The sequence below is a fragment of the Pan paniscus genome, chromosome 1, assembly GCF_029289425.2.
Source record: "Pan paniscus chromosome 1, NHGRI_mPanPan1-v2.0_pri, whole genome shotgun sequence".
Taxonomy (NCBI): domain Eukaryota; kingdom Metazoa; phylum Chordata; class Mammalia; order Primates; family Hominidae; genus Pan; species Pan paniscus.
The window spans coordinates 186,728,899-186,753,870 of record NC_073249.2 but is presented as its reverse complement, the minus strand read 5'-3'; the positions used below and the strand labels follow the sequence as shown (position 1 = coordinate 186,753,870).

Sequence of the window (24,972 nt, the reverse complement as noted above, 5' to 3'; positions counted from 1 at the left end):
TGTACAGAAATGCAAAAAATACTGAAAACACCAAGGATAAGAAACTACTCTTTATTTATTTTAGACAACCTCATAAAATTATTTTCACATCCCCCCCAACTTCTTGCTCTTAATCCTCATCTTTTAGTTGAAGAATAAGGCTTAAGAGAGAGAAAGGAAAAACCATAATGGCTAAACTTAGCAGCACCAACACGGTTCTTTCATCAAGGCGTAGCTCATCATTTCTCCAAACTGACATGCTACAGAAATGTCTTCCAAAAAGCGTTAAGTTTTCACAGAGTGGGGACTATGATTTCCATGCTCAAATAGTGTAGGAAATGGTAGATTACGTTAGTTTTGTTTACTGTAACAGGAATTCTCAAGAGTCCTTAGACACTCTAATGTGGGTTGATCTCCAGAAGGAGAAAGGGAGTGTGTAGTATCTTCCAAGCTTTTTGAGCAAACAATCCTTTTCTCATGGAACACATCAGAAACAGTTTGGAGTATGCTGGTAAATGTGTTTTGGGGATGGAAGTCAGAAAGCCTGATCTTTTTCATATGGTTCCTCCTATTCTCTGCTAAAGCCAGCAACAGAGTAAGTTGACTCTAGCATCAAGACCACTAGTCATATTAAGAAAGGGCAGGTTGGTCGAGAATGGTATAGGAAGAACTAGCTGCCTCACTTTTCACTTTCGCGCCTACATTTTCTTCGCTCCCTAAGTTATACAAGATGTACATTTCCTCTCTTAAGCAACTTAATTTGGGTGCTACTTCCCTTCTTTTGTGACAGCAACTAATTCATCACTACCTGAGGAGACAAAGTGGGTGCTGCAGAAGCAAGACTGTAGGCCAGTGGGATTTGTCTAATAATTGATAAGATGATAGCACAGAGGGCAACGTACTCAGAGAGGAAGGCGGCCTTAAGAAATTATGCAGAAATAGCCAAGCAAGATTTTTCCAAGCACTGGTTAAATCACCAGCAAAACAAAGCATGCATGTGAGTACCTCAGGCCTGGGCACCTCTTTGCTTGAAATATGGCAAGACTTGGAAAAACGTTTGCCCTTAGAATCTATCTCACTGCTTTAGTTAGTTGTCTCCTTTGGGCCTGGGCACAGTTCTGGCACTGATCTGGAACAGACTCCCTTTTCTAAAACTGAACTTGACCACATCAAAAGTTTGTAAAACAATCTCCATGGTAATTAAACTTGCATTCAACACCATATGGTAACAGAAGATGGCAAAGGATAAGATTCAGATCTTAGATCTTTCCAAGTAGGGCATGTTAGATGATAGAAGGATTAGTTGCAAGCTGGATCTGAGCTCAGGCTTGGGCATGAAGGAAACTGTCTCCCATGTGGTTTGGAAGAGTTAGGGGCTCCCTGAGCTCTATTGTGAACTGTACGGGTTTCATCCAAGGAATGGTATGATGTGGGCATAAAACCATTCTTCAGACAACTGAAGATGGTCCCCTTCTGTAGCCAGAAACACTAGCTGTCCTGCATTGTCCATTTCCTTTAGCCCCAGGCGGTCCTGCAGAAGGAAAGGCCATAATTAATTAAAAAGCTTAATGAAGTTTTGGAGTAAAATGGTAAGTACGTTAACTTGAGATGTATTTTCAAAATGCAGTTTGTCCTGAGTATTAAAATTGATGTGTATTTTCAAAAATGCCAAAAAGAATATCTCCTACTTCTTTTTCTTTCTCTTTTTTCTTTTTCTTTCTTTCTCTTTCTTTCTTCCTTTCTTTTCTTTCTTCTCTCCTCCCCCTCCCCCTGTCCCCCCCCTTCTTCTTCTTCTTCCTCTCTCTCTCTCTGTCTCTCTCTCTCTTTCTTTCGAGACGGAGTCTTGCTCGGTTGCTTAGGCTGGAGTGCAGTGGTGCGATCTCGGCTCACTGCAACCTCCACTTCTCTGGCTCGAGCGATTCTCCTGCCTCTGCCTCGTGAGTAGCTGGAATTACAGGCGCATGCCACCATGCCTGGGTAATTTCTTGTATTTTTAGTAGAGATGGGGTTTCACCGTGTTAGCTAGGATGGTCTTGATCTCCTGACCTCAGGTGATCCACGTGCCTCAGCCTCCCAAAGTGCTGGGATTACAGGCGTGAGCCACCACACCCGGCCAGTTTTTTCTAAGTATTAAAAATAGATATGCAATTGAGATTGCTCTATACAGTGTTCTAGATTCTGATTTTTGAAAAGCTCAGAGTCAGAGGACTACCTATAGGTGGGCAAGCCATAGACGACACTGCCTCAGAATGCCATAGGTAAGTGGGACTGAGCCAAAGACAGAACATTAGCTAGGTAACTTAAAAAACATCCAACCCAGGACAGGCGCGGTGGCTCACGCCTGTAATCCCAGCACTTTGGATGGCCAAGGCAGGCGGATCACCTGTGGTCAGGAGTTCAAGACCAGCCTGACCAATATGATGACACTTTGTCTCTACTAAAAATACAAAAATTAGCTGGGCATGGTGGCGGGCACCTGTAATCCTAGCTACTTGGGAGGCTGAGACAGGAGAATTCGCTTGAACCCGGGAGGCGGAGGTTGCAGTGAGCTGAGATCATGCCATTGCACTCCAGCCTGGGCAACAAGAGCAAAACTGTCTCAAAAGAACAAAACAAAAAAGCCATATCCAACCGTTAGGTAACAAACCCTGGACACTTTCATATTCTGGAGTTGAAAATGTCATTACCCATAGCCTAGGTGCTGGAGAACAACTTCCGGTTGGGAAGATAAGCAGTTACGACAGTGCCAGAATGGTGCTTCTGCCATGGCCAACATCATTTTGAGTTTTCACAATAAGGAAGTTCTTAGCTGTAATTTCTCAAGCTTTTTTTTTTTTTTTTTTCCAAATCAGATTCTAGCTTCCCTTTTTACCTCACCAGCCAAGTTGAGGCACCCAATGCAAAAGAAAAGCCAAGCCAAGAGGAGACAAATGACCTCTGAAATAACATGGAGGAATTCTAGTAGATGGTGATTGGTTCAGATGTAGTACTTAGCATTTTGGAGAGTCTGTCTCCAATGTAAAATCCTTAGGGCTGGGCGTGGTGGCTCACACCTGTAATCCCAGCACTCTTGAAGGCTGAGGCAGATGGATCACCTGAGGTCAGGAGTTGAAGACCAGCCTGACCAACATGGTGAAACCCCGTCTCTACTAAAAATACAAAGTATTAGGCATGGTGGCGTGTGCCTGTAATCCCAGCTACTAGTGAGGCTGAGGCAGGATAATCGCTCGAACCCAGGAGGTGGAGGCTGCAGTGAGCTGAGATCACACTATTGCACTCTAGCCTGGGTGACAAAGCAAGACTGTCTAAAAAAAAAAAAAAAATCCTTAAAGTGTAGAAGGCCCCAGAACTGGAGGTGGTAAATTACTGCAACTTCTGCTTAAGATACAGGACCTACTGCTAAACAAAATTCAAAACTCTAGTCCCACTCAACCTCCTGCAGGAGCTTCCCTTGTCAGTGCGTAATTTAGAAACAGGATTTCACATCTATTAATGTTTAAAAGTAATGTCCCTTGGCCAGGCGCACTGGCTCACGCCTGTAATCCCAGCACTTTGGGAGGCTGAGGTGGGTGGATCACCTGAGGTCAGGAGTTCAAGACCTGCCTGGCCAACATGGTGAAACTCCATCTCTCCTAAAAATACAAAAATTAGCCAGGTGTGATGGCACACACCTGTAATCCCAGCTACTAAGGGGGGCTGAGGCAGGAGAATTGCTTGAATCTGGGAGGCAGGGGTTGCAGTGAGCCAAGATTGCTCCACTGCACTCCAGCCTGGGTGACAGAGTGAGACCCTGTCTCAAAAAAAAAAAAAGGAATGCCCCTCATCATGCATGGAGGCTTCCTGGATTTGTAGCAGACTGTACCTCAGCCAAGGCAGCTAGTTTTAAAACCTTTTTATCAAAAGAAGGGAATCAGACATGAGGTTTCTCTTGTTGTTTGGAAACCATAAGGTTTCAGGATGTAGTGGATTTTTATAACCCAGTGCCTAATAAGCTAGAGCAAATAATCAAGAGCCTAACAAGCTTCACCCATATTGGACATGAGTCAGGTGTTTCAGGAGTACCTAGTGCTCTGAGGTGTACAGGAAAGGGCTCCAGCACCAAAGAACATAGCAGCTTCAGGAACTGGGAGCTGAAAAAACACCAACCTCCCAAGATAGACTCCCTGCCAGTTACCTGTGTGTACAGGGAGGTCTCCTGTAAGGGAATGGTTTCCTTGGCTTGGCCACTTCTGTAGAATCCAAACCACTGCAGAAGAAGCAAAAGAAATAAGCTCAGATATGACACACAGCACATACTGCCAAAATAATTTGAGACTGGTTAGAAGCTAAAACTGCCAACAAAGTGAACATCATAAAGCTGTAGGAAGAAGGAAAAATGGATAGGGTGCGTCTGAGTCATCTCTTCTTAAGGGTGGAGCCCGAGGGATGAGTTAATCTTTCTGAGAGGCTGCTTTCCACTTCCCCAGAATTTCTGCTTCCTAAAATTATTAAGCAATAAATGTGAAAAATTCCTGTGCTGAGCTCTAGACATTCAAGGATGAATACATAATCTGTTTCCAAAAAGCTCCCAGTCTTGCAAGGCACGGAAACAATTCACTGTTGAGTACAGAGGTCAGCAAACGTTTTTGTAAAGGCCAGATACAAAATATTTTAGGCTTTAAGGGCCATATGGTTGTAACTACTCATTGCTGCCACTGTAACAAATGCAGCCACAGACAGTATGTAAAAAGTAACTAAAACTGTTCCAATAAGGACACTGAAATTTAAATTTTACATAATCTTTATATGTCCAAATACTTGATATGTCTAAATAAATTTTACATAATCTTTGTATGTCCAATTCTTTCCCCCAACCATTAAAAAATGTTAAAAACATTCTTTTATGTTAGTGTTTGGTGTTACTTGTGGGTAGCACCAAAACGGGTAGCAGGATGGACTGGGCCTGTGGGCCACAATCAGCCAATCCCTGGTGGTGTGACATAACGTGATGAGTGTTCTAACAGAGGCTGATGATTCTACAGAAGCGATCACATTCTGCTTGGAATGGGGATGGCATCCTGGCCTTGACAGACTAATAGAAATTGTCAGGTGGAGAAGCCAAGGAAGGGCATTCTAGAGACAGAAATATATGAACCAAGGCATACGAGAGAAAAAGCACAAGTAGTACAATATGGCTTGATCAAGAGTGTATGAAGCGTGCAGACAAAGCAGATTAGGCTGGAAAATGGGGTGAAGCCAGATCAAGGCAGACCTTGGAGGCCAAGCTTAGGAATTTATATATTTTGGGCTAGTGATTCTGAACATTTTTTGGGTCTCTGATCTCTGGAAAATGGATTAAAATTATAGATCCTTCCCCAGAGAATGTAATTACATAATTTTGCATAGAATTTTGGGGTTGGGGGATTGATTACAATCTTCAGTGTCCCATTTATGGACCTCAGGTGAAGAACTGTTTTATACAAAAGTTGGTGGAAGGGACTGAAGGTTTTTTCCCCAGCAGGCAGCTGTATTTTTTCATTTCATTTCAATTTCATTTTATGTTCTTTTTGAGACAGAGTCTCGCTCTGTCACCCAGGCTGGGGTGCAGTGGCACGATCTTGGCTCACTGCAAGCTCTGCCTCCTGGGTTCAAGTAATTCTCCTGCCTCAGCTTCCCAAGCAGCTGGGATTACAGATGGCTGTCACCATACCCGGCTAATTTCTTTTTGTATTTTGAGTAGCGATGGGGTTTCACCAAGTTGGCCAGGCTGGTCTTGAACTCCTGACCTCAGGTGATCCACCCGCCTTGGCCTCCCAGAGTGCTGGGATTACAGGCATGAGCCACCGTGCCCGGCCAGCAGCCCTATTTTAATGCCATTTACTCTCCTGGCATGTGGCCTAAGTAGTGTCTCACCTCCGAATCTACAGGGTCCACAATGGAATCATTGAGGAATTTCACCATCACAAACTTCTTCAGGGCCATCAGGTTTTTCTTGTAGGACTCATTGATACCCTGAAAGAAAGGCCAGCAACACCTAAGGTCATTACCATCAGATACCAGGGAGTAAAGCCTTCCTGTTTCCTGGTCTCCCTGACCCTGTGCCACTGTGTTTCTTCCCCATGGGTATGGGCTGTTTTCCAGCTTCCTGACCAGGATATACCCGTACAGCTTTTTTTTTTCTTTTTTTCTAAAAAACAAAATATTTTATTTTAGATTCAGGGGGGTACATGTGTAGTTTTGTTATAAGGGTATATTGTGTGATGCTGAGGTTTGGGGTTCTGTTGATCCTTTCACCCAGATAGTGAACACAGTGCCCAACAGGAAGTTTTTCAGCCTTAGCCTCTCCCTCCCAGCTTTTGGAGTCTCCAGTGTCTATTGTTCCCATCTTTATATTCACATGTACCCAATGTTTAGCTCCCACTTATAAGTGAGAACATGTGATATTTGGTCTTCTGTTTCTGTGTTCATTTGCTTAGGATAACGGCCTCCAGCTGCATCCATGTTGCTGCAAAGAACAGGATTTCATTCTTTTTTATGACTGTGTAATATTCCATGGTGTATATGTACCACATTTTCTCTATCCAGTCTACCGCTGATGGGCACCTAGGTTGATTTCATGTCTTTGCTATGGTGAACAGTGCTGCAATAAACACGAGTGCAAGTGTCTTTTTGGCAGGACAATTTGTTTTCCTTTGGGTATATACCCAGTCATGGGATTGCTTACACAGCCTTTTCTTTTCCTTTTTTTTTTTTTTTTTTGAGATGGAGTCTCGCTCTGTCACCGAGGCTGGAGTGCAGTGGCGCCATCTCAGCTCACTGTAACCTCTGCCTCCCGGGTTCAAGCAATTCTCCTGCCTCAGCCTCCAGAGTAGCTGGGATTACAGGTGATCGCCACCACATCCAGCTAATTTTGTATTTTTAGTAGAGACAGGGTTTCACTATGCTGGCCAGGCTGGTCTCGAACTCCTGACCTCAAGTGATCTGCCCACCTCGGCCTCCCAAAGTGCTGGGATTACAGGCGTGAGCCACCACGCCTGGCCTTCTATAGGCTTTTCTTACCATCCTATCTGACTGACATGCCACCGACCATGGCATACAGGTACAACTATGAGTTTACACCACACTCCATAGGTGTCTATCACATAGGTGAGAGGCTTCTGGTCAGAGAAAGCCAAGACAAAATAAGAAACTGCAAATTCCGGGTTGTTCTGCTATATACTATTCTGTGTTGTTTTTTGTTTGGTTTGTTTTTCCCTTCAAACTTTCTGTTTAAAAACAAAAAACCAAAAGACTCTCCAGATGAGTCAAATATAAACTGAGCCATCTAGTTTACCAGAACCTACCAAACCATGTTTGTGTCTGGGACATACTCAGTGCCTACTGTATCTCTCTTTTAGGTAAATCTCTAGAGAAAAATCCACCCCCAGACTGATCCATCAGGAAAGCTTCCCTCATTAAGATAGCAGCTGTGAATTTCCACCTCGCCCAGTCAGCAACCTACCGAGCTTATCCTGTGTGTTTCAACACTAGGAGAGGGAAAGAACTTAAGGGAAGAAAGGCAAATGAATTTCAACCTCCCTAAAGGGAACTGAATCTCAAAGGCCCTGCCTCCCAAAAAAACAGAACTTCTCTTTCCTAGGGTCTGCCCAGGACAGTTTGGGAAACAGTCACTGCTGATTTGTTTATGAAGACCTAAACAGGAAAAAGAACGCACATCTATGGGAGCCCGGTTTGGGTGCTTACCCGCTCCTGATTTATATCTGCCAAGAAGATGCTGTGGTTGCGATACACATCCTCCTTTATGGGGTCATGCCAGTATTCAGCTTGCACGAGGCTGTAGGAAAAAAAAGGAATGAGGTGATCAAGCTACAGGTCAGTCAGTACGCCTAGGGCATGCTCAGTACAAAGGCCACCAAGAGACTTTAAAAGGACAAAAGGCCAGCCAGGCACAGTGGCTCACGCCTGTAATCCCAGCACTTTGGGAGGCTGAGGCAGGTGGATCACGAGGTCAGGAGTTCAAGACCAGCCTAGCCAAGATGGTGAAACCCCATCTCTACTAAAACTACAAAAATTAGCCAGGCGCGGTGGCAGGCGCCTGTAATCCTAGCTACTTGGGAGGCTGAGGCAGGAGAATTGCTAGAACCCCGGCGGCAGAGGTTGCAGTGAGCTGAGATCGCAGCACTGCACTTCAGCCTGGGCGACAGAGTGAGACTCTGTCTCAAAAAACAAGGACAAAAGGCCAAAGCTCTTAAGTCCCAGGCCTTACCCTTTAATACAGAAGACAAGACTTGCACCTAGGAAACAGTCTGTCAACAAGACACCTTGTTGAGACAAAGACTGTTCAGCATAGTACAGAAATTATAAAAGATTCAGGCAAAGGACTCATCAATATTTGCTTCTCCTGTGACACTGGGGTTTATCATACTTATCATGCTGATATGGTTTGGCTGTGTCCTCACCCAAATCTCATCTTGAATTGTAACTCCCACAATTCCCATATGTCATGGGAGGTGACTGAATTACAGGGGTGGGTCTTTCCTGTGCTATTCTCGTGACAGTGAATAAGTCTCATGAGATCTGATGGTTTCAAAGAGGGGAGTTGGGCCAGATTCTGTGGCTCATGCTTATAATCCCAGCACTTTGGGAGGCCAAGGCGGGCAGATCGCCTGAGGTCAGGAGTTCGAGACCAACCTGGCCAACATGAGGAAACCCCGTCTCTACTAAAAATACAAAAATTAGCCAGGCATGGTGGCATGTGCCTGTAATCCCAGCTACTTGGGAGGCAGAGGGAGGGAGAATTGCTTGAACCTGGGAAGCTGAGGTTGCAGTGAGCCAAGATCACACCATTGCACTCCAGCCTGGGAGACAGAGTGAGAATCCATCTCAAAAAATAAATAAATAAATAAATAAATAAATAATAAAATTAAGAGGGGAGTTTCCCTGCCCAAGCTCTCTTCTTTTGTCTACCGTCATGTGAGATGTGCCTTTCGCCTTCCGCCATGATTGTGAGGCTTCCCCAGCCACATGGAACTGTAAGTTCATTATAAACCTCTATTTGCCCATTCTCGGGTATGTCTTTATCGGTAGCATGAAAACAGACTAATACAGTAAATAAGTACCAGTAGAGTGGGGTGCTGCTGAAAAGTTACCCAAAATGTGGAAGTGACTTTGGAACTGGGTAAGAGGCAGAGGCTGGCACAGTTTGGAGGCCTCAGAAGAAGACAGGAAAATGTGGGAAAGCTTGGAACTTTCTAGAGACTTGTTGAATGGCTTTGACCAAAAGCCTGATAGTGATATAGACAATAAGGTCCAGGCTGAGGTAGTCTCAGATGGAGATGAGGAACTTGCTGGGAACTGGAGCAAAGGGGACTCTTTATACTTTCTTTCCAATCTCTCTCCACTTCCTCTTCCCTTCCAGCCCCCACCTCCTCAAAATGGGCACGGTTACCCCAAGGCCTCACATGGGGAAATTCGAACAAACTCTATCCCAGGTTGGCAGGGAGAGAAATCAAAATTTCTACAACATACGCTCCGTAGCCAGAGTGGAAGAGCTGCCCAGAGGCAGTGGTCCTGAAAACCCCACTCGGTGGAGCAGGCTGGCGCTAAAGCCCAACAGAGCCAGCTATGTCAGAGATGGAGCTCTCCCTCCCAGGAGCAGATGAGACTGAAGTTAAAGGAAGCAACAGTCAGAGTGACATTCTAGAATGTGTTTATACATGTATTTGAAACCTTTTAAAGGTTTAGAACTCTGAACATTTATAGAATGCAAAAAAAAAAAAAGTTCCTGAGGAAAATTAGAAGTGTTATTTCAGTGAACACACAAATAATAAGGAAGCAAAACAGTCTTATTGCTGCTATGGAGAAAATCTGAGTGGTCTAGATAGAAGAGCAAACCAGCCACAACATTCCCTTAAGCCAAAGCCTAATCCAGAGCAACGTCCTAACTCTCTTCAATTCAATGAAGGCTGAGAGAGGTGAGGAAGCTGCAGAAAAAAAGCGTGAAGCTAGCAGAGGTTGATTTGTAAGGTTCAAGGAAAGAAACCATCTCCATAACACAGGAGTGCAAGATGGGGCAGCAAGTGCTGATGTAGAAGCTGCAGTAAGTTATCCAGGAGATCTAGCTAAGATACTTAATGAAGGTGGCGACCATAAACAACAAATTTTCAGTGTAGGTGAAACAGTCTTATATTGGAAGAAGATGCCTTCTAGGACTTTCACAGCTATAGAGGAGAAGTCAATGCCTGGCTTCAAAACTTCAAAGGACAGGCTGACTCTCTTGTGAGTGCCTCATGGAGCTGATGACTTGAAGCTGAAGCCAATGCTGGGTTACCATTTTTTAAATCCTAGGGCCCTTAAGAACTACGCTAAATTACTCTGCCTGTGCTCTACAAATGGAACACAAAGCCTGGATGACAGCAGATCTGTTTACAGTGTGGTTTGCTGACTATTTTAAGCCCACTGTTGAGACCTATTGCTCAGAAAAAAAGATTCCTTTCAAAACATTACCACGCAGCTGGGCATGGTGGCTCATACCTACAATGCCAGCACTTTGGGAGGCCAAGGTAGGAGGACCGTTTGAGGCCAGGAGTTCAAGACTAGCTTGGGCAACATAGCAAGACCCCACCTCTACAAAAGAAAATTCTTTTTAAAAGTAGCTGAGCATAGTGGTGCATGCCTGTAGTCCTAGCTACTCAGGAGGCTGAAGTGGGAGGATGGCTTGAGTCCAGGAGGTGAAGGCTGCAGTGAGCTGTGATCACACCACTGCACTCTAGTCTGGGCAAGAGAGCACAACCCTGTCTCAAAAACTATTTTTTTTAATTAAAAAAAGTTTAAAAACAAACTTAAAAAACAAACAAATATTACAGCTCATTAAAAAGCACCTGGTCACCCAAGAGCTCTGATGGAGCTGTACAAAGAGATTAATGTTGTCTTCATGCCTGCCAAGCACATCCATTCTACAGCCCATGGATCAAGTAGTAATTTCAATTTTCAAGTCTTATTATTTAAGAAATACATTTACAAGGTTGTAGCTGCATAGACAGTGATTCCTTTGATGCATCTGGGCAAAGTAAATGGAAAACCTGATGGAAAGGATTTATCATTCTAGATGCCATTAAGAACATTAATGGGCTGGGTACCATGCACTTTGGGAGGGTGAGGAGGGAAAATCAGTGGAGCCCAGGAGTGTGAGACTAGCCTGGGCAACATAAATGAGATCCTATCTCTACAAAAAAATTAAAAAATTAGTGGGGTGTAGTGGCTCACACCTGTAGTCCCAGCTGCTCAGGACGCTGAGGTGGGAGGATTGCTTGAGCCTGGGAGGTTGAGGCTGTGTTGCAGTAAGCTGTAATGGCACCACTGCACTCCATCTTGGGTGACAGAGTGAGACTCTGTCTCAAAAACAAACAAACAAAAATTCATGATTCACGGGAAGAGGTCAAAATATCAGTATTATCAGGAATTTAAAAGAAGTTGATTCCAACCCTCATGAATGGCTGAGGGATTCAAGACTTCAATGAAGGAAGTAACTGCAGATGTGGAAATAGCAGGAGAACTAGAATTAGAAGTGGAACCTGACGATGTGACTGAATTGTTGCAATCTCAAAAAACAGATAAGGAATTGCTTCTTACGGATGAGCAAAACAGTGGCTTCTTGAGATGGAGTCTACTCCTGGTGAAGATGCTGTGAACACTGATGAAACGACAACAAAGGATTTAGAATAAAGATTACATAAGCTTACATAAAAGCAGCGGCAGGGTTTGAGGATTGACTCCAGTTCTGAGAGATGTTCTATTGTGGCCAAAATGCTACCAAATAGCATCGCATGCTACAAAGAAATCTTTCATGAAAGGAAGAGTCAATTGATACAAAGTTCATCATTGTCTCACTTTAAGAAATTAGCACAGCCACCCCAATGTGGGCGGCAGGCCACCCAGGTGCCGAGGCAAGAGACCGAGGGCATGAGCTGTTCTGGTATAATAAAATATATAAAACAACAAGAGTTATCCTAGACCTAGATCATAAACATGATTATATATGAATACCATTCATCATTAGTTTGTAGCAATTATTCTTTATTCCAATATTATAATAATCCTTGCCCTACAATCATAACCTAGGAAAAGCCAGGCCATACAGAGATAGGAGCTGAAGGGACACGCTGAGAAGTGACCAGAAGACAATAGTGTGAGCCCTCTGTCATGCCCGGACAGGGCCACTAGAGGGCTCCTTGGTCTAGCGGTAATGCCAGCGTCTGGGAAGATGCCCGTTGCCAAGCGGACCGTGGTCTAGTGGTAGTGTCAGTGCCAAGGAAAAACACCCACTACTTAGCAGACTGGGAAAGGGAGGCTCCCTTTCCCCGGGGGAGTTTAGAGAAGCCTCTACTCCTCCACCTCTTGTGGAGGGCGTGACATCAGTCAGGCCTGCCCGCAGTTATCCGGAGGCCTAACCGTCTCCCTGTGATGCTGTGCTTCAGTGGTCACGCTCCTAGTCTGCTTTCATGTTCCATCCTGTACACCTGGCTCTGCCTTTTAGATAGCAGTAGCAAATTAGTGAAAGTACTAAAAGTCTCTGATATGCAGAAATAATGGCCTAAGCTGTCTTTCTCTCTCTCTCTCCCCACCTCGGCTGCCAAACAGGGAAGGGCCCCCTGTCCAGTGGACATGTGACCCACGTGACTTTACCTATTATGGGAGATGGCTCACACTCCTTACACTGCCCCCTTGTCTTGTATCCAATAAATATTAGCGCAGCCTGGCATTCGGGGCCACTACCAGTCTCCACGCCTTGGTGGTAGTGGTCCCCCGGGCCCAGCTGTCTTTTCTTTTATCTCTTTGTCTTGTGTCTTTATTCCTACAATCTCTCATCTCTGCACACAGGGAGAAAAACCCACCGACCCTGTGGGGCTGGATCCTACATCCCAACCTTCAGCAACCACCACCCTGATCAGTCAGCAGCCATCAACACCGAGGCAAGACCCTCCACCAGCAAAAAGATGACTTGCTGAAGACTCAAATGATTAGCATTTTTTAGCAATAAAGTTATTTTCTAATTAAGGCATGTACTTTTTTTAGGCATAATGCTACTGCACACTTAATAGACTTCAGTATAGTGTAAACATAGTTTTTATATGCGCTGGGAAACCAGCAACTTTGTGTGACTTGCTGTATTAACAATATTTGCTTTATCGTGGTGGTCTAGAACCGAATCCTCAGTATCTCTGAGGTATGCCTGTAGTTCATTACATTACTCTCTAACTTTTTTGAATGGCTGAAAGTCTCTGAGAGAGCCTGAGTAGATGCCTTAATATTTCCAGAAAACCAAGTTGCAAGTTCATCGGCTGAGGGCAAAGACATGGGAAAACTGGACAATTGAGGAAAAGCACTCTGAGATCCACTGAGGGTGGGGTGCAAACTGGGAGTGGGGCCCAGAGCAGACCTGGGGAAGGCAAGTTGCTATGAAAATTAAACAGGATATGTAAAGCTCTAGCTTCCTCTGAGCTGGTACGGGGGAAGATGGAGGCCAAGGCCAGGGCAACACTGAAGCATTCATTGTGGCAGGGAGTGTAGAGGTAGGAGGGTACAGCGTGGGGCAGGGGATGGCAGGGAGCAAACTGGAGGAAGGAGAAGGCTAGGAAGGGCTGACAGCATCTGCAAAGGCAAAAGGGAACTAGAGGGTAGTTTTATATCCAGGAAGGAGAGAGAGAACTATTACACCATTCCTCATTGCCCTCACCATGCCAAGCCGGGGGCTTCCCCACCAGTTACTGTGCATATTAGGATATCACGTTTGCTTTGCTAAGGTTAAGTTATCTGAAGAATGTGGAAGACATCTTTTGGGGTCTCTGCCTCTCTTGCACTCTTCCTGCCCTGCCTACTGGTTTACAGGGAGGTGGGGTATGGTTAGTATGCACGGTCCCACTTCTCTGGCCACAGCTAATGAGAGCAGAGGTGGAGACCTGACCTGAGCTGGGGCATGGTCCCTTCCTGAAGAATCTGAATCGGGACAAACAGATTCTAGCCTCAGACTGAGACAATCTCCTAACAGAAAATTAAACATTTGGAAGCCGTGCGAGGCCACCTTCCATCATGTGGGTGGCAGGGGAAGCTGGTCTGCATGGAGAGAAAGAAGCAGCGACACAGAGAGAGAAGCAACAATGGCACTGGAGAGAGAATACCCTGGCTCCTCATGCCTCCCAATTCTTGATTCTAGGCCCTATGAGGCCTTAGGCACCAACAGAGTATTACTTTCTTTTAAAATTTACTTTGGCTTGATATGGGTTTCTTCTTGCAATCAGAATTAATCCTCCCTAATACCAGGGGCAACCTGGGACAGTATCACAAAGACAAAATGATTTCTCTTTATTACTTTAAGCCTTCACCATCTGCTCTGCTAAAACAGTTCTCACACTCATTCATCTGCTTGCTTGCTTTCAAAAACATGTTGCCATTTTTTATGATCTCTTACCTCCTCTCTCCCTGTTCTCTCCGCCCTTGTGGGTTTATCACTTTTTATTCTTCTGCTACCACTTAATTAAAGTTTAAGGAGGAAGTGAAGATAAACACATCAATCTATAGCTTTTAATCAGTATTTTTTATTTTTATTTTTTGAGACAGAGTCTCACTCTGTCATCTAGGTTGGGGTGCAGTGGTGCGATCTCAGCTCACTGCAACCTCCGCCTTCTGGGTGCAAGCAATTCTCTAGCCTCAGCCTCCGGAGTAGCTGAGACTACAGGTGTGCACCACCACGCCTGCCTAATTTTTGTATTTTTAGTAGAGATGGGGTTTTGCCATGTTGGCCAGGCTGGTCTTGAACTCCGGGCCTCAAGTGATCTGCCTACCAAGGCCTCCCAAAGTGCTGGGATAACAGGCATGAGCCACTGCACCCCGCCTTAATCAGTATTTAGGTGTCACTTGTCACCCCCCGATGGACTGCTCACTTAGCATCACTAACAGAATTCTGATCGCCAAGGGTTGTTTTGGTTCACACAAAGAAAGAAAAGTATAGGCTTTTTGGAGGCAACTGGGCAAGAGTGAGAATAAAGAGTAAAGGAAGAAGAATGAAGTTTAATACCATGCAAATCCATAAGAACAGAGAATATGTAGAATATAAATAATAAAGTTGTAATTAGCCACAGCCAATCAAACCAGGCAAAGGGGAAAGCTTGGTGTAGCCTGAGGGTAAAAAAAAAGGAGCTAGAGGTACAGAGTATCTTAGTTTTCTATAATAACCATCAGGTGGTACTGCTGACCCAAAACAGCTTTGTGGCTATTTGTGTAGCCAACGAGTGGGAAAAGAAAAGACAGCTATTAGCTGTAGGTGGTTACAACATGAGTCAGTCACAAGGCTGTATCTTGGAAAATGGCTTCAAGAATATACTGTAATAAAAAGTTGTTATTTGACAAGAATGAGACACTTGGAAAACCCACAGGATATTAGCTGATCCCAAACTCCAGCTATCATCAAGAGCACGTCAGACCTACCATCAAAACTTTTTTTTTTTTTTTTTTGAGACGGAGTCTCCCTCTGTTGCCTAGGCTAGAGTGCAGTGGTGCAATCTCGGCTCACTGCAAGCTCCGCCTCCCGGGTTTTTTAAGTGATTCTCCTGCCTCAGCCTCCTGACTAGCTGAGATTACAGGCGTGCGCCACCACGCCCAGTTAATTTTTGTATTTTTAATAGAGACGGGGTTTCACCATGTTGGTTAGGCTGGTCTTGAACTCCTGACCTCATGATCCACCTGCCTCCACCTCCCAAAGTGCTGGGATTACAGGCGTGAGCCACCACGCCCGGCCCACAACTTCTAAGGATAAAGCCCAGGAATCCATTTTTAATGAATTTCCCTGTGGTTCTGATATACAATTAAGTTTGGAAACAATTGAACAAGCACATACTACAAAAGTAATTCTGCATCTTCTTTTTTTTAAAATAGATTTTAACAGAGACAGGGGTCTCACTATGTTGTTCAGACTGGTTGTGAACTTCTGGCTTCAAGCAATCCTCCTGCCTTGGCCTCTCAAAGAGCTGGGATTACAAGTGTGAGCCATTATGCCAGGCTGGCCATGCTCAATACCCAAATACATTTGAGTAGTCAGGGACAGTGATATAGGGAGTAGCTAATGACATAAAGAATCTGTCCTCTAAATACCAACAATAATTCCTTGAGCTTAGTACTTTCTAAAGGCTTTCTGTTTGTTTTTTAAGGATGGAAATTTATTCTGTTATAATTACATTCTTCTTACATAGAAAAATGCCCTTGTTTTTCTTTCTTTGTTTTTTAGTTAATAGACTTTTTGGAGCAAGTTTAGGTTTACAATGAAATTGAGCAGATAGTACAAAAAGATCTCATTTGAAGGCCGGGTGTGGTGGCTCACGCCTGTAATCCCAGCACTTTGGGAGGCCAAGGTGGGTGGGTCACCTGAGCTCGGGAAGCTGGAGACCAGCCTAAACAACATGGAGAAACCCTGTCTCTTCTGAAAATACAAAATTAGCCAGGCGTGGTGGCGCATGCCTGTAATCCCAGCTACTCGGAGGCGGAGGCAGGAGACTCGCTTGAACCTGGGAGGCAGAGGTTGCAGTGAGACAAAATCACACCACTGCCCTCCAGCCTGGGCAACAAGAGCGAAACTCCATCTCAAAAAAAAAAAAAAAAAAAAGATCTCATTTGAATATCACAAGGAACTACTGCTGGAATCACTGTGAGCATGAAAGTCAGCATGATATTTTCACACGGTGACAGGTCTGTAATCTTTTCAGCTAACCATACGTACCGTTCCTGAACAACTTTGGAGTACGCCCCAGCATTCAGTGTTTTTCGGATGAAGTCACAGATGTGAGAGCTCTCTCCTGGGCATCGAGGGAGTCCAAAAACACCTACAGTGGTAGATGACAAATATCCACTCCTTCAATAATGATGTATCGAATACCCACTATGCACAAGGCACTGTGAGAAACAAAATGAACAGGACCAAACTCTGATTTCATTCACTTATTCCTCACGAAAATAAAGCGCAGAGAACTAATACTATCACCAGCTTCCTCCTGGTGCTGCTACACTCTTTCCTGCCTAAGGATCTTTTTACCTGCTCATCCCTGGAGGATGTGTTGCATCACATGGCTGGACGCATTTTCAGCTCTCAGGTCTTGGTCCTACACAAGTCACATCTGACCACCTTATCTCAAATAGTACCCACCCCCATTTCCTTCCCCTCCCCCAGTTATACTTCATCCTTAGCATCCTCATCAATAACATTGTTTTGAGTAACACGAATAGTTCTAAGCAAAATATTGGCAATAATTAATTTAATCCTCACATCCACCCTGTGGAGTAGATATCATTATTTGCCCTATATCACAGATAGAAAACTGTAAAACTGAGGTTAAATACCTTGTCCAAGGTTAGACAATAAGGGATAAGCCAGGATTCAGACACAGGCAGTTTGGCCCCAGAGCCCACTCCTTTAAGCACTACAACCACTAGTGTGTCCTTCAAACAGTATCCTGTTGTCCTTGTTGTTTTTTTCCAAGAGATTGGGTCTTGCTATGTTGCCTAGACTAAAGTGCAATGGCTATTCACAGGCACGATTACAGCACACCACAGTGCCTTGAACTCCTGGCTTCAAATGATCCTCCAGCCTCAGCCTCCCAAGTAGCAGGGACTACAGGTGTACATCACCATGTGCCCAGCTATCCTCCATTTTATTGTGTATATATATGTGTGTGTGTATATATATATGTGTATATAAGTGCATATGTGTGTATATATATGTCTATATAAGTCTATGTATGTGTGTATATAGATGCATATGTGTATATATATGTCTGTGTATGTATGTGTATATATGTGCACGTGTGTGTGTGTGTATATATATATTTCATGAATGCAAGAACCTTGTCTGTCTTGTTCCTGGCATATAATAGGTTTCCAATAAATATTTGTTAAATGAATAAATAATAAAGCTGTTTTTACCAACTTGCGTTTGTATAATCCTTATACTTTTAAAAAGTATTTTCCTACCTATTATTTCACTTTATCCTCCGAAAAATTCCCAAAGGACAGGCAGGGCCATATTTTGGTTTCCTCCATCTGTGAGTGGAACCTAAGATACCAAATTACTTGCCTAGGAGTAATAGTTAATTGGGTGAGTCCAGGTTTCCTGATTATACGGAGAATCATTCTGCTCCCACATTATACCAGCTAATAGCTATACCCATCACAACAGAGATGAAATTCCATTCTAATGACACATCCTTCCCCAATAGTATGGAATTCTGTCAAAATAGAAAAACCTGCTGTTTCTCAAAGAGTTTAAATTTATAGACACAAGAGCTTACACACTATTCTTTGCCTAAGCCTAAATTCAAGAGGATATCACCAAGTCAGAGAACAGAAAAGGTCACTCAATTTTCCTAACTCCTCAACCACCACCTGCCACGTGGCTATAACCATCTCACTTCCATGCAATCGTGTCAATGAAATTGGAGAGAAGTAGATGCCAACCTAGTGATCCAGGCCTCTGGAATCCTAAGTCTCTTCCTATGTCTCCAGCAATGCTGGCTAATTTGTTAAAAGCTAGAGAAACAGGATTTTGCAAGAATGGCTGATGTCTTGTGCAAATACAGTTCCTAGATTTTTTTTAAATCAGGTGGTCATGTGGGTTAGAATACAGAAAAAAGAAAGCAAAGAGGCAAAGTTACCTTGATGTTGTCCCCCAACCGAGATCAGATTGATCATGGGAGGTGAAGGGCATCTCTGAGCCACTGCCCTCCTACGGAATAAAAGGGAGTTTTAGCTCCGACTGTCAGATGGAAATGTATCATCCACAATCAGCATCACAGATTAAGCTAGTCATCCTCTGTGACTCCCCAAACCCGCAGAGTTTCAGGATTTTCCTGATATGGGCAAATGCAAATATTTCTTTCAACTTTCATAGAAAATAAATTAAGCTCCAGCCGGGCATGGTGGCTCACACCTGTAATCTTAGCACTTTGGGAGGCTGAGGTGGGTGGAGTACCTGAGGTCAGGAGTTCGAGACCAGCCTAGACAACATGGTAAAACCCCATCTCTACTAAAAATACAAAAAATTAGCTAGGTGTGGTGGTGAGCACCTATAGTCCCAGCTACTCGGGAGGCTGAGGCAGGAGAATCACTTGAACCTGGGACGTGGAGGTTGCAGTGAGCTGAGATCGCGCCACTGCACTCCAGCCTGGGCAACAAGAGAGAAATTCTGTCTCAAAAAAAAAAAAAAAAAAGAAAAGAAATTAAGTTCCATAAAGCTTCTTACACAGGAACATTTTAGGAAATTTCCCTTCCAAGATAGGTGACAATCTTGAATTGGAGGAGTGGATTTATCTGAATAAAAGAAAAAAAATCAATTCCTTATAAGTGGTACAATATAACAAAAAGGAACGTACAGAAATTGGCCTCCCTGGGAGAATCCCATAGCATTGTAGCCTTGCTGCAATTTAGGATCCTTAGCAAGTGTCTGACACACCGTTGTTACTTGGGAATTGACATTCAAGAAGAAGCTGTTCTCCACGTCCTAAAAAAGAAGCCAGAGAGAAGTGAGAGGATGGGACTGAAAACAACCACTGACATCTTCTCTAAGAGGTAAACTCATTTAGGTTGGTATCCTCACATGAGCCACTCAAGGGTGAAAGTATCATTGTATGATCTGCTGCTGAAAACACAAGGCAAAGCATTTTAACAGTATATGCTATGAAATCAGTCAGCAACCCTTCAAAGGAACAGCTGTGAAGCGCCTTACCTCCATCAGGGTCTTCCCAATCTCTAAAGATAAGACGTAAATTCCAGGTATTTTCTTCTCCACCATTTTTTTAACAGCACCCATGCTTAAGGGATTGCAACAGCTGTCTCCTAGCCAGCAAAACACAATGATGGAAACTCATGAGTCCAAATATTATTTATTGTTTAAAAACTCTGAGGCCTCAAAGAGCATTATCAAGGATGTGAAAACAATGTATAGAATGGAAGAAAATATTTGCAAAACAGTTATCTGATAAGGGCTTAATATCCAGAATATACAAGGAATCTATAACTCACAACTCAACAAAAAGATAACCTAATTTAAAAATGGGAAAAGAAATTAAACAGATATTTTTCCAAAGATGATATACAAATGGCTAACCACTGGCATGTGAAAAGCATGTGAAATGCAAACCAAAACCACGATGAGATACCATTTCATACAGACTAGGATGTCTTTAATAATAACTTTTTAATAGAAAATAACAAGTATTGTCAACGATGTAGAAAAATGGGACCCCTTGGACATTGCTGGTGGGAATGTAATAAGCAGCCACTGTGAAAAACAGTTTGGTAAGTTCTCAAAAAGTTAAACATACGATTACTAAATGACTCAGCAATTCAACTCCTAGTTATACACCCCAAAGAAATAAAAACACACGTCCATGCAGAAACTTGCATATAGATGTTAACAGCAGCAATGTTTGTAATAGTCAAAAGGGAAAAACAATCCAGCAGTCCATCAATGAATGAATGAATAAAATGTGGTATATTCACACAATGGAATATTACTGAGTTATAAAAAAGGAACAAAGTGCTGACACATGTTACAACTTGAATGAACCTCAGAAACATTATACTAAGTGAAAGAAGCCAGACAAAAAGCCACATAATGCATGATTCCTTTCATAGGATAAATAAAGAACAGGCAAATCCACTGAGATACAGAAAACTAAGCTGGAGATTATCAAGAAGGAGTAAGAGGTGGGGAATAGAGAGTGATTGCTTAATGGCTATGTGTGTTTTTCTGGGGTGTTGAAAAAGAGAGAAGTGTTAGTTGCACAACATTGCAAATACACTAAATGCCACTGAATTGTACAATTTTAAATGGTTAACTTTATATGAATTTTTACCTCAATTTTAAAAAATAGAAGAAAGAACATTTTTTGCTTAGCTCCTGTTTATCAAGTAATAACAAGCTTCAAAAGTCCATACAGGAGCTGGGTGTCGTGGCTCACGTCTGTAATCCCAGCAGTTTGGGAGGCCGAGGTGGGTGGATCACAAGGTCAGGAGCTCGAGACCAGCCTGGGCAACATGGTGAAACCCCATCTCTACTAAATATACAAAAATTAGCCGGGTGTGGTGGCACATGTCTGTAGTCCCAGCTACTTGGGGGGCTGAGGCAGGAGAATCGCTTGAACCTGAAAGGTGGAGGTTTCAGTGAGCCAAGATCATGCCACTGCACTCCAGCCTGGGCAACAGAACAAGGCTCCATCTCAAAAAAAAAAAAAAAAAAAAATCCATATAGGCCAAGCATGGTGGCTCATACCTATCATCCCAGCGCTTTGGTAAGACGAGGCAGGAGGATTGCTTGAGGCCAAGAGTTCGAGACCAGTTTGGGCAACATAACGAGACCCTGTCTCAAAAAAACCAAAAAGCCCATATAGGATAATTAAGACACCAAATTTACAAATGAAAAATAAGCAGAGGTACACATTCCCTTCCCCTATCACAGGGGATATTTGGGGTGAACAGATGCAAAGTTTTCTCTTCAGGGCCAGGACTAGGGTGAGGCAAATTAAGCATCTAGGACAGCGGTCTTCAACCTTTTTGGCACCAGGGACCAGGTTTGTGGAAGACAATTTTTCAAAACTGTTCCACCTCAGATCATCAGGCATTCGCTAGATTCTCATAAGGAGCACCCAACCCAGATCCCTCACATGCGCAGTTCACAACAGCATTTGAGCTCTTTGAGAATCTAATGCCACTGCTGATCTGACAGGAGGTAGAGCTCATGGTGGTAAGGCTGCAGGCTCACTCACCTCCTGCTGTGTGGCCTAGTTCCTAACAGGTCACAGACCCAGGGAGTTTGGGACCCCCGCTCTAGGGCACAAAATTTAAGGAGGCACTCATTCTCAGGTTTATGTAAGTGTTGACCCTGAATTTGAGAGTGAGTGCCTCCTTACATTTGCACTTCAGGAGCCTCTTCATCTTGTCCTAGCCCCAGACTTGTTTCTTCTATTTCAGGGAACTAGAACTAAGAACAGGAAGCAAACTGGCTACTGAGTAGAAGTGGACTGAGATCATTTCCCATTTTGAACTTACTTATTCCATTTTCAACCTGCGAGAAAGCTTAAGCACCAATTTTAGAAGAAGAAAAGGCTATTGCCTAGAGAATTGTCTATTCCTTTTATTTCTCTGAAAACAACGTTCTCCACACTGAGTTGTAATTGTAGGTTACTTAACTGCCTCTGCCTCCCCTGTAACTGACTGTGAGCTCTGGGAAAACACAAAGCTCCTACCCTGTGTCCTCTTTTGACCCCACTGTAGTAGCCCCAGGGCCTGTTGGAGAACCTTGCAAGTGTTTGTATTTGCTGACTCTAATTACTCTGAATATTTTTCTGTAACCCATCCCAATAAAGCTCTCACTATCACAACTCTCCCAAAACTGCTTTTGTCAAGATTAATCATCTTTATATTGCTAAATCCAATAATCAGTTGTCAGCCTTTATCTTCCTTGACCCATTAACATTTGATACAGTTGATCATGACCTATCAACATTTGATGCAGTTGATCATGCCCTTCTTCCTGAAACATTTTCTTCACTTGGCTTCAAGGACACGGCGCTTTCCTGACCCCTTCACTTCACTGGCTATTCGGTTACAGTCTCCTTTGCTAGTTTCTCCTCATTTCCTCCACCTCCAAATGGAATGGAGTGCCTCAGGGCTTAGTCCTCTGTGTACGCTCATTTCCTAGGTGGTCTCACCTAGCCTTTAACTACTAGCTGTATGCTGAAGACTCCCTGCTTAAAGCTCCAACCCGTATCTCTGTCCTAGACTCCACACTCCAAATGCCTCTACAACATCTCCTGGGTGTCTCATGAGGATCTCAAGTTTAGTAAGCCCAAAAGCAGACTCTTGATCTTTCCCCCACCCTAAGTCAGCTTGTCCTACAGGCTTCCCCATCTTGGTAAAATGAAAACTTCACCCTTCCAATTGTCCAGGCCAAAACCTGTGGAGTCATCTTTGGCTCCTTTCTTTCTCTCTTATTCCAAGTCTGATCTGTTAGCAATCCACCTTCAAAATCTAGCCAAACTTTGACCACTTCTCAACACCTCTACTGTTACTCTACAGTTCCAAGTCATAATCATCTCTTGTTTAAATTATTGCAATAGTTTCCTGTCTCCCTGTGACTATCCATGACCCCCTACGATCTATTCTCAATACAGCAACTAAAGTGATTCTTTAAAAATGTGTCAGATCATGTCACTCATCTGCTCAAAAAGTTCCCCATGACACTCTAGCCAAAGTCCCTGCATTAGTCTTACTAGGCCCAATAACTTCTGTACCTGCCCCTCCCTTCCAAACTAAACTCCTAACTTCTTCCCCTTGCTTACTCATTTCCAGCCACGCTGATCTGAATGCTGTCCCTTGAACACACCAGACATACTTCCATATCAGGGCTTTCCCATTTACTGTTCCTTCTACCAGATAGCCAAATGGCAACTGTCCTCATCTACCTCAGTTTTGTACTCAGATGTCACTTTTTCAGTGAATTCTTTCCCAACTTTGCTTTATTAAAAGTGCAAGCCCCCACCTCCAGTCTTTATCCTACACCCTACTATATTTTTCTCCATTGCACATATCACCATTTGATATGTTATTTTTACTTGTTAATTTCTTTATAATCTGCTTCTCCTACTGGAGAGTAGGTTCCAAAAGAACAAAGAATTTAGTCTGTTTAGTTCCCTGCTGTATCCTCAGTAGGTGCTCAATAACTGTGTTAAATGAATATAGGTTGAGCATCCTAATCTGAAAATGGGAAATCCAAAATTTGAAAGTTTTTCAGCGCAGACATGATGCCACAAGTGGAAAATTCCACACCTGACCTCATGTGATGGGTTGCACAAAATTATTTAAAATATTGCATAAAATTACCTTCCAGCTATGTGTATAAGGTGTATATGAAAAATAAATAAATTTCCTGTTTACACTTGGGTCCCACCCCCCAGATATCTTGTATATATGCAAATATTTAAGAAAAAAAATCCGAAATGCTTCCCAGTCCCAAGCATTTCAGATAAGGGTTACTCAATTTGTAAATGAACTGTAGGTGCCTAACAAATCTCTGTTCAATGTGTGAAGGAATAAATAAAAGGGTAGATGCGCCAGTCTTATAGCCAGCCGCAGCTCACCTAGCCTGACCAAGTGCGAGATGCTGCATCCTGACGCCACTACTGTGAGGATTAATCAAGGACAGCATGTAAAACTTCAACGCCGTGCGCGGCTCTCTCTTTCCTTCCCCTTCTCTCTTTCCAGTGAAGGGGACGGCTCCTTCCCCTTCTCTCTTTCCAATGCAGATCCTTCAAATCCTAAAATGTCGAGGCAGCCGCGTGCTGTGGGACCACGTCCTCGCCCTCTACACCCGTATTTTGCAGATGCGAACCCAGGCTAGGAAGACAGAGAATCGCCAAACCCTTTTAAATTTCTCACTCACTCACCCATCCCATGCCAGATCACCAACGGCAGCGGCGCCGGCGGGTCCAGATGCTGCAGCGCCCGAGAAGCGCAGGTCCATGGCAGGAGAGCCACAGCCAAGAGCCACAGGCAGCCGGGCGACGCCATCTTCGCTGTGTCACATGACCGCGGGCGCGAGACTCCGGGAACCGCGCTCCGCCCGCCTGGGCGTGGCGCCGCCGGTTGCAGACTGCAACCTGCGCATCCCGAACGGATGCCCAGCCTGATGGGCGTCGGCCCTACCCTGGAGCTTTCAGCGCGACAGGTCCCCCGCCAGACCCCGCTGGCCGAGTGGGGCTCTGCGCTCTCGTAGACCGCCCTCTGCGGTGAATCAAAATAATTGCTAACATATATTCAGTGCTGATCAGATGCTATCAGGCACTATTCTTACAACCTTTAACTAATTCACTCTTCATAACAATGCTGTATGCACTTCTCCCCCTGACAGGTGAGGACACTGAGGCACTGAGAATTGGCACTGAGTAAGGTGCCCAAGGTCACAGAGATAGCAAA

At 43.9% G+C, this 24,972-nt stretch overlaps 1 protein-coding gene across 1 annotated transcript; it reads right to left on the bottom strand.

Moving 5' to 3' along the window:
• Window positions 1–37: 37 nt before the first annotated feature.
• PPT1 (palmitoyl-protein thioesterase 1) lies at window positions 38–24,757 on the bottom strand. The gene is made up of 9 exons (XM_003815421.6): window positions 24,444–24,757; window positions 19,724–19,833; window positions 19,371–19,498; window positions 18,654–18,724; window positions 16,727–16,829; window positions 7,702–7,792; window positions 5,872–5,970; window positions 4,154–4,225; window positions 38–1,510 (listed from the first exon to the last, which is right to left on the bottom strand). The coding sequence occupies exons 1-9, from the start codon at window positions 24,565–24,567 to the stop codon at window positions 1,388–1,390; spliced, it is 921 nt and encodes a 306-aa protein (XP_003815469.1). The 5' UTR covers window positions 24,568–24,757; the 3' UTR covers window positions 38–1,387.
• Between the last annotated feature and the right edge of the window lie 215 nt (window positions 24,758–24,972).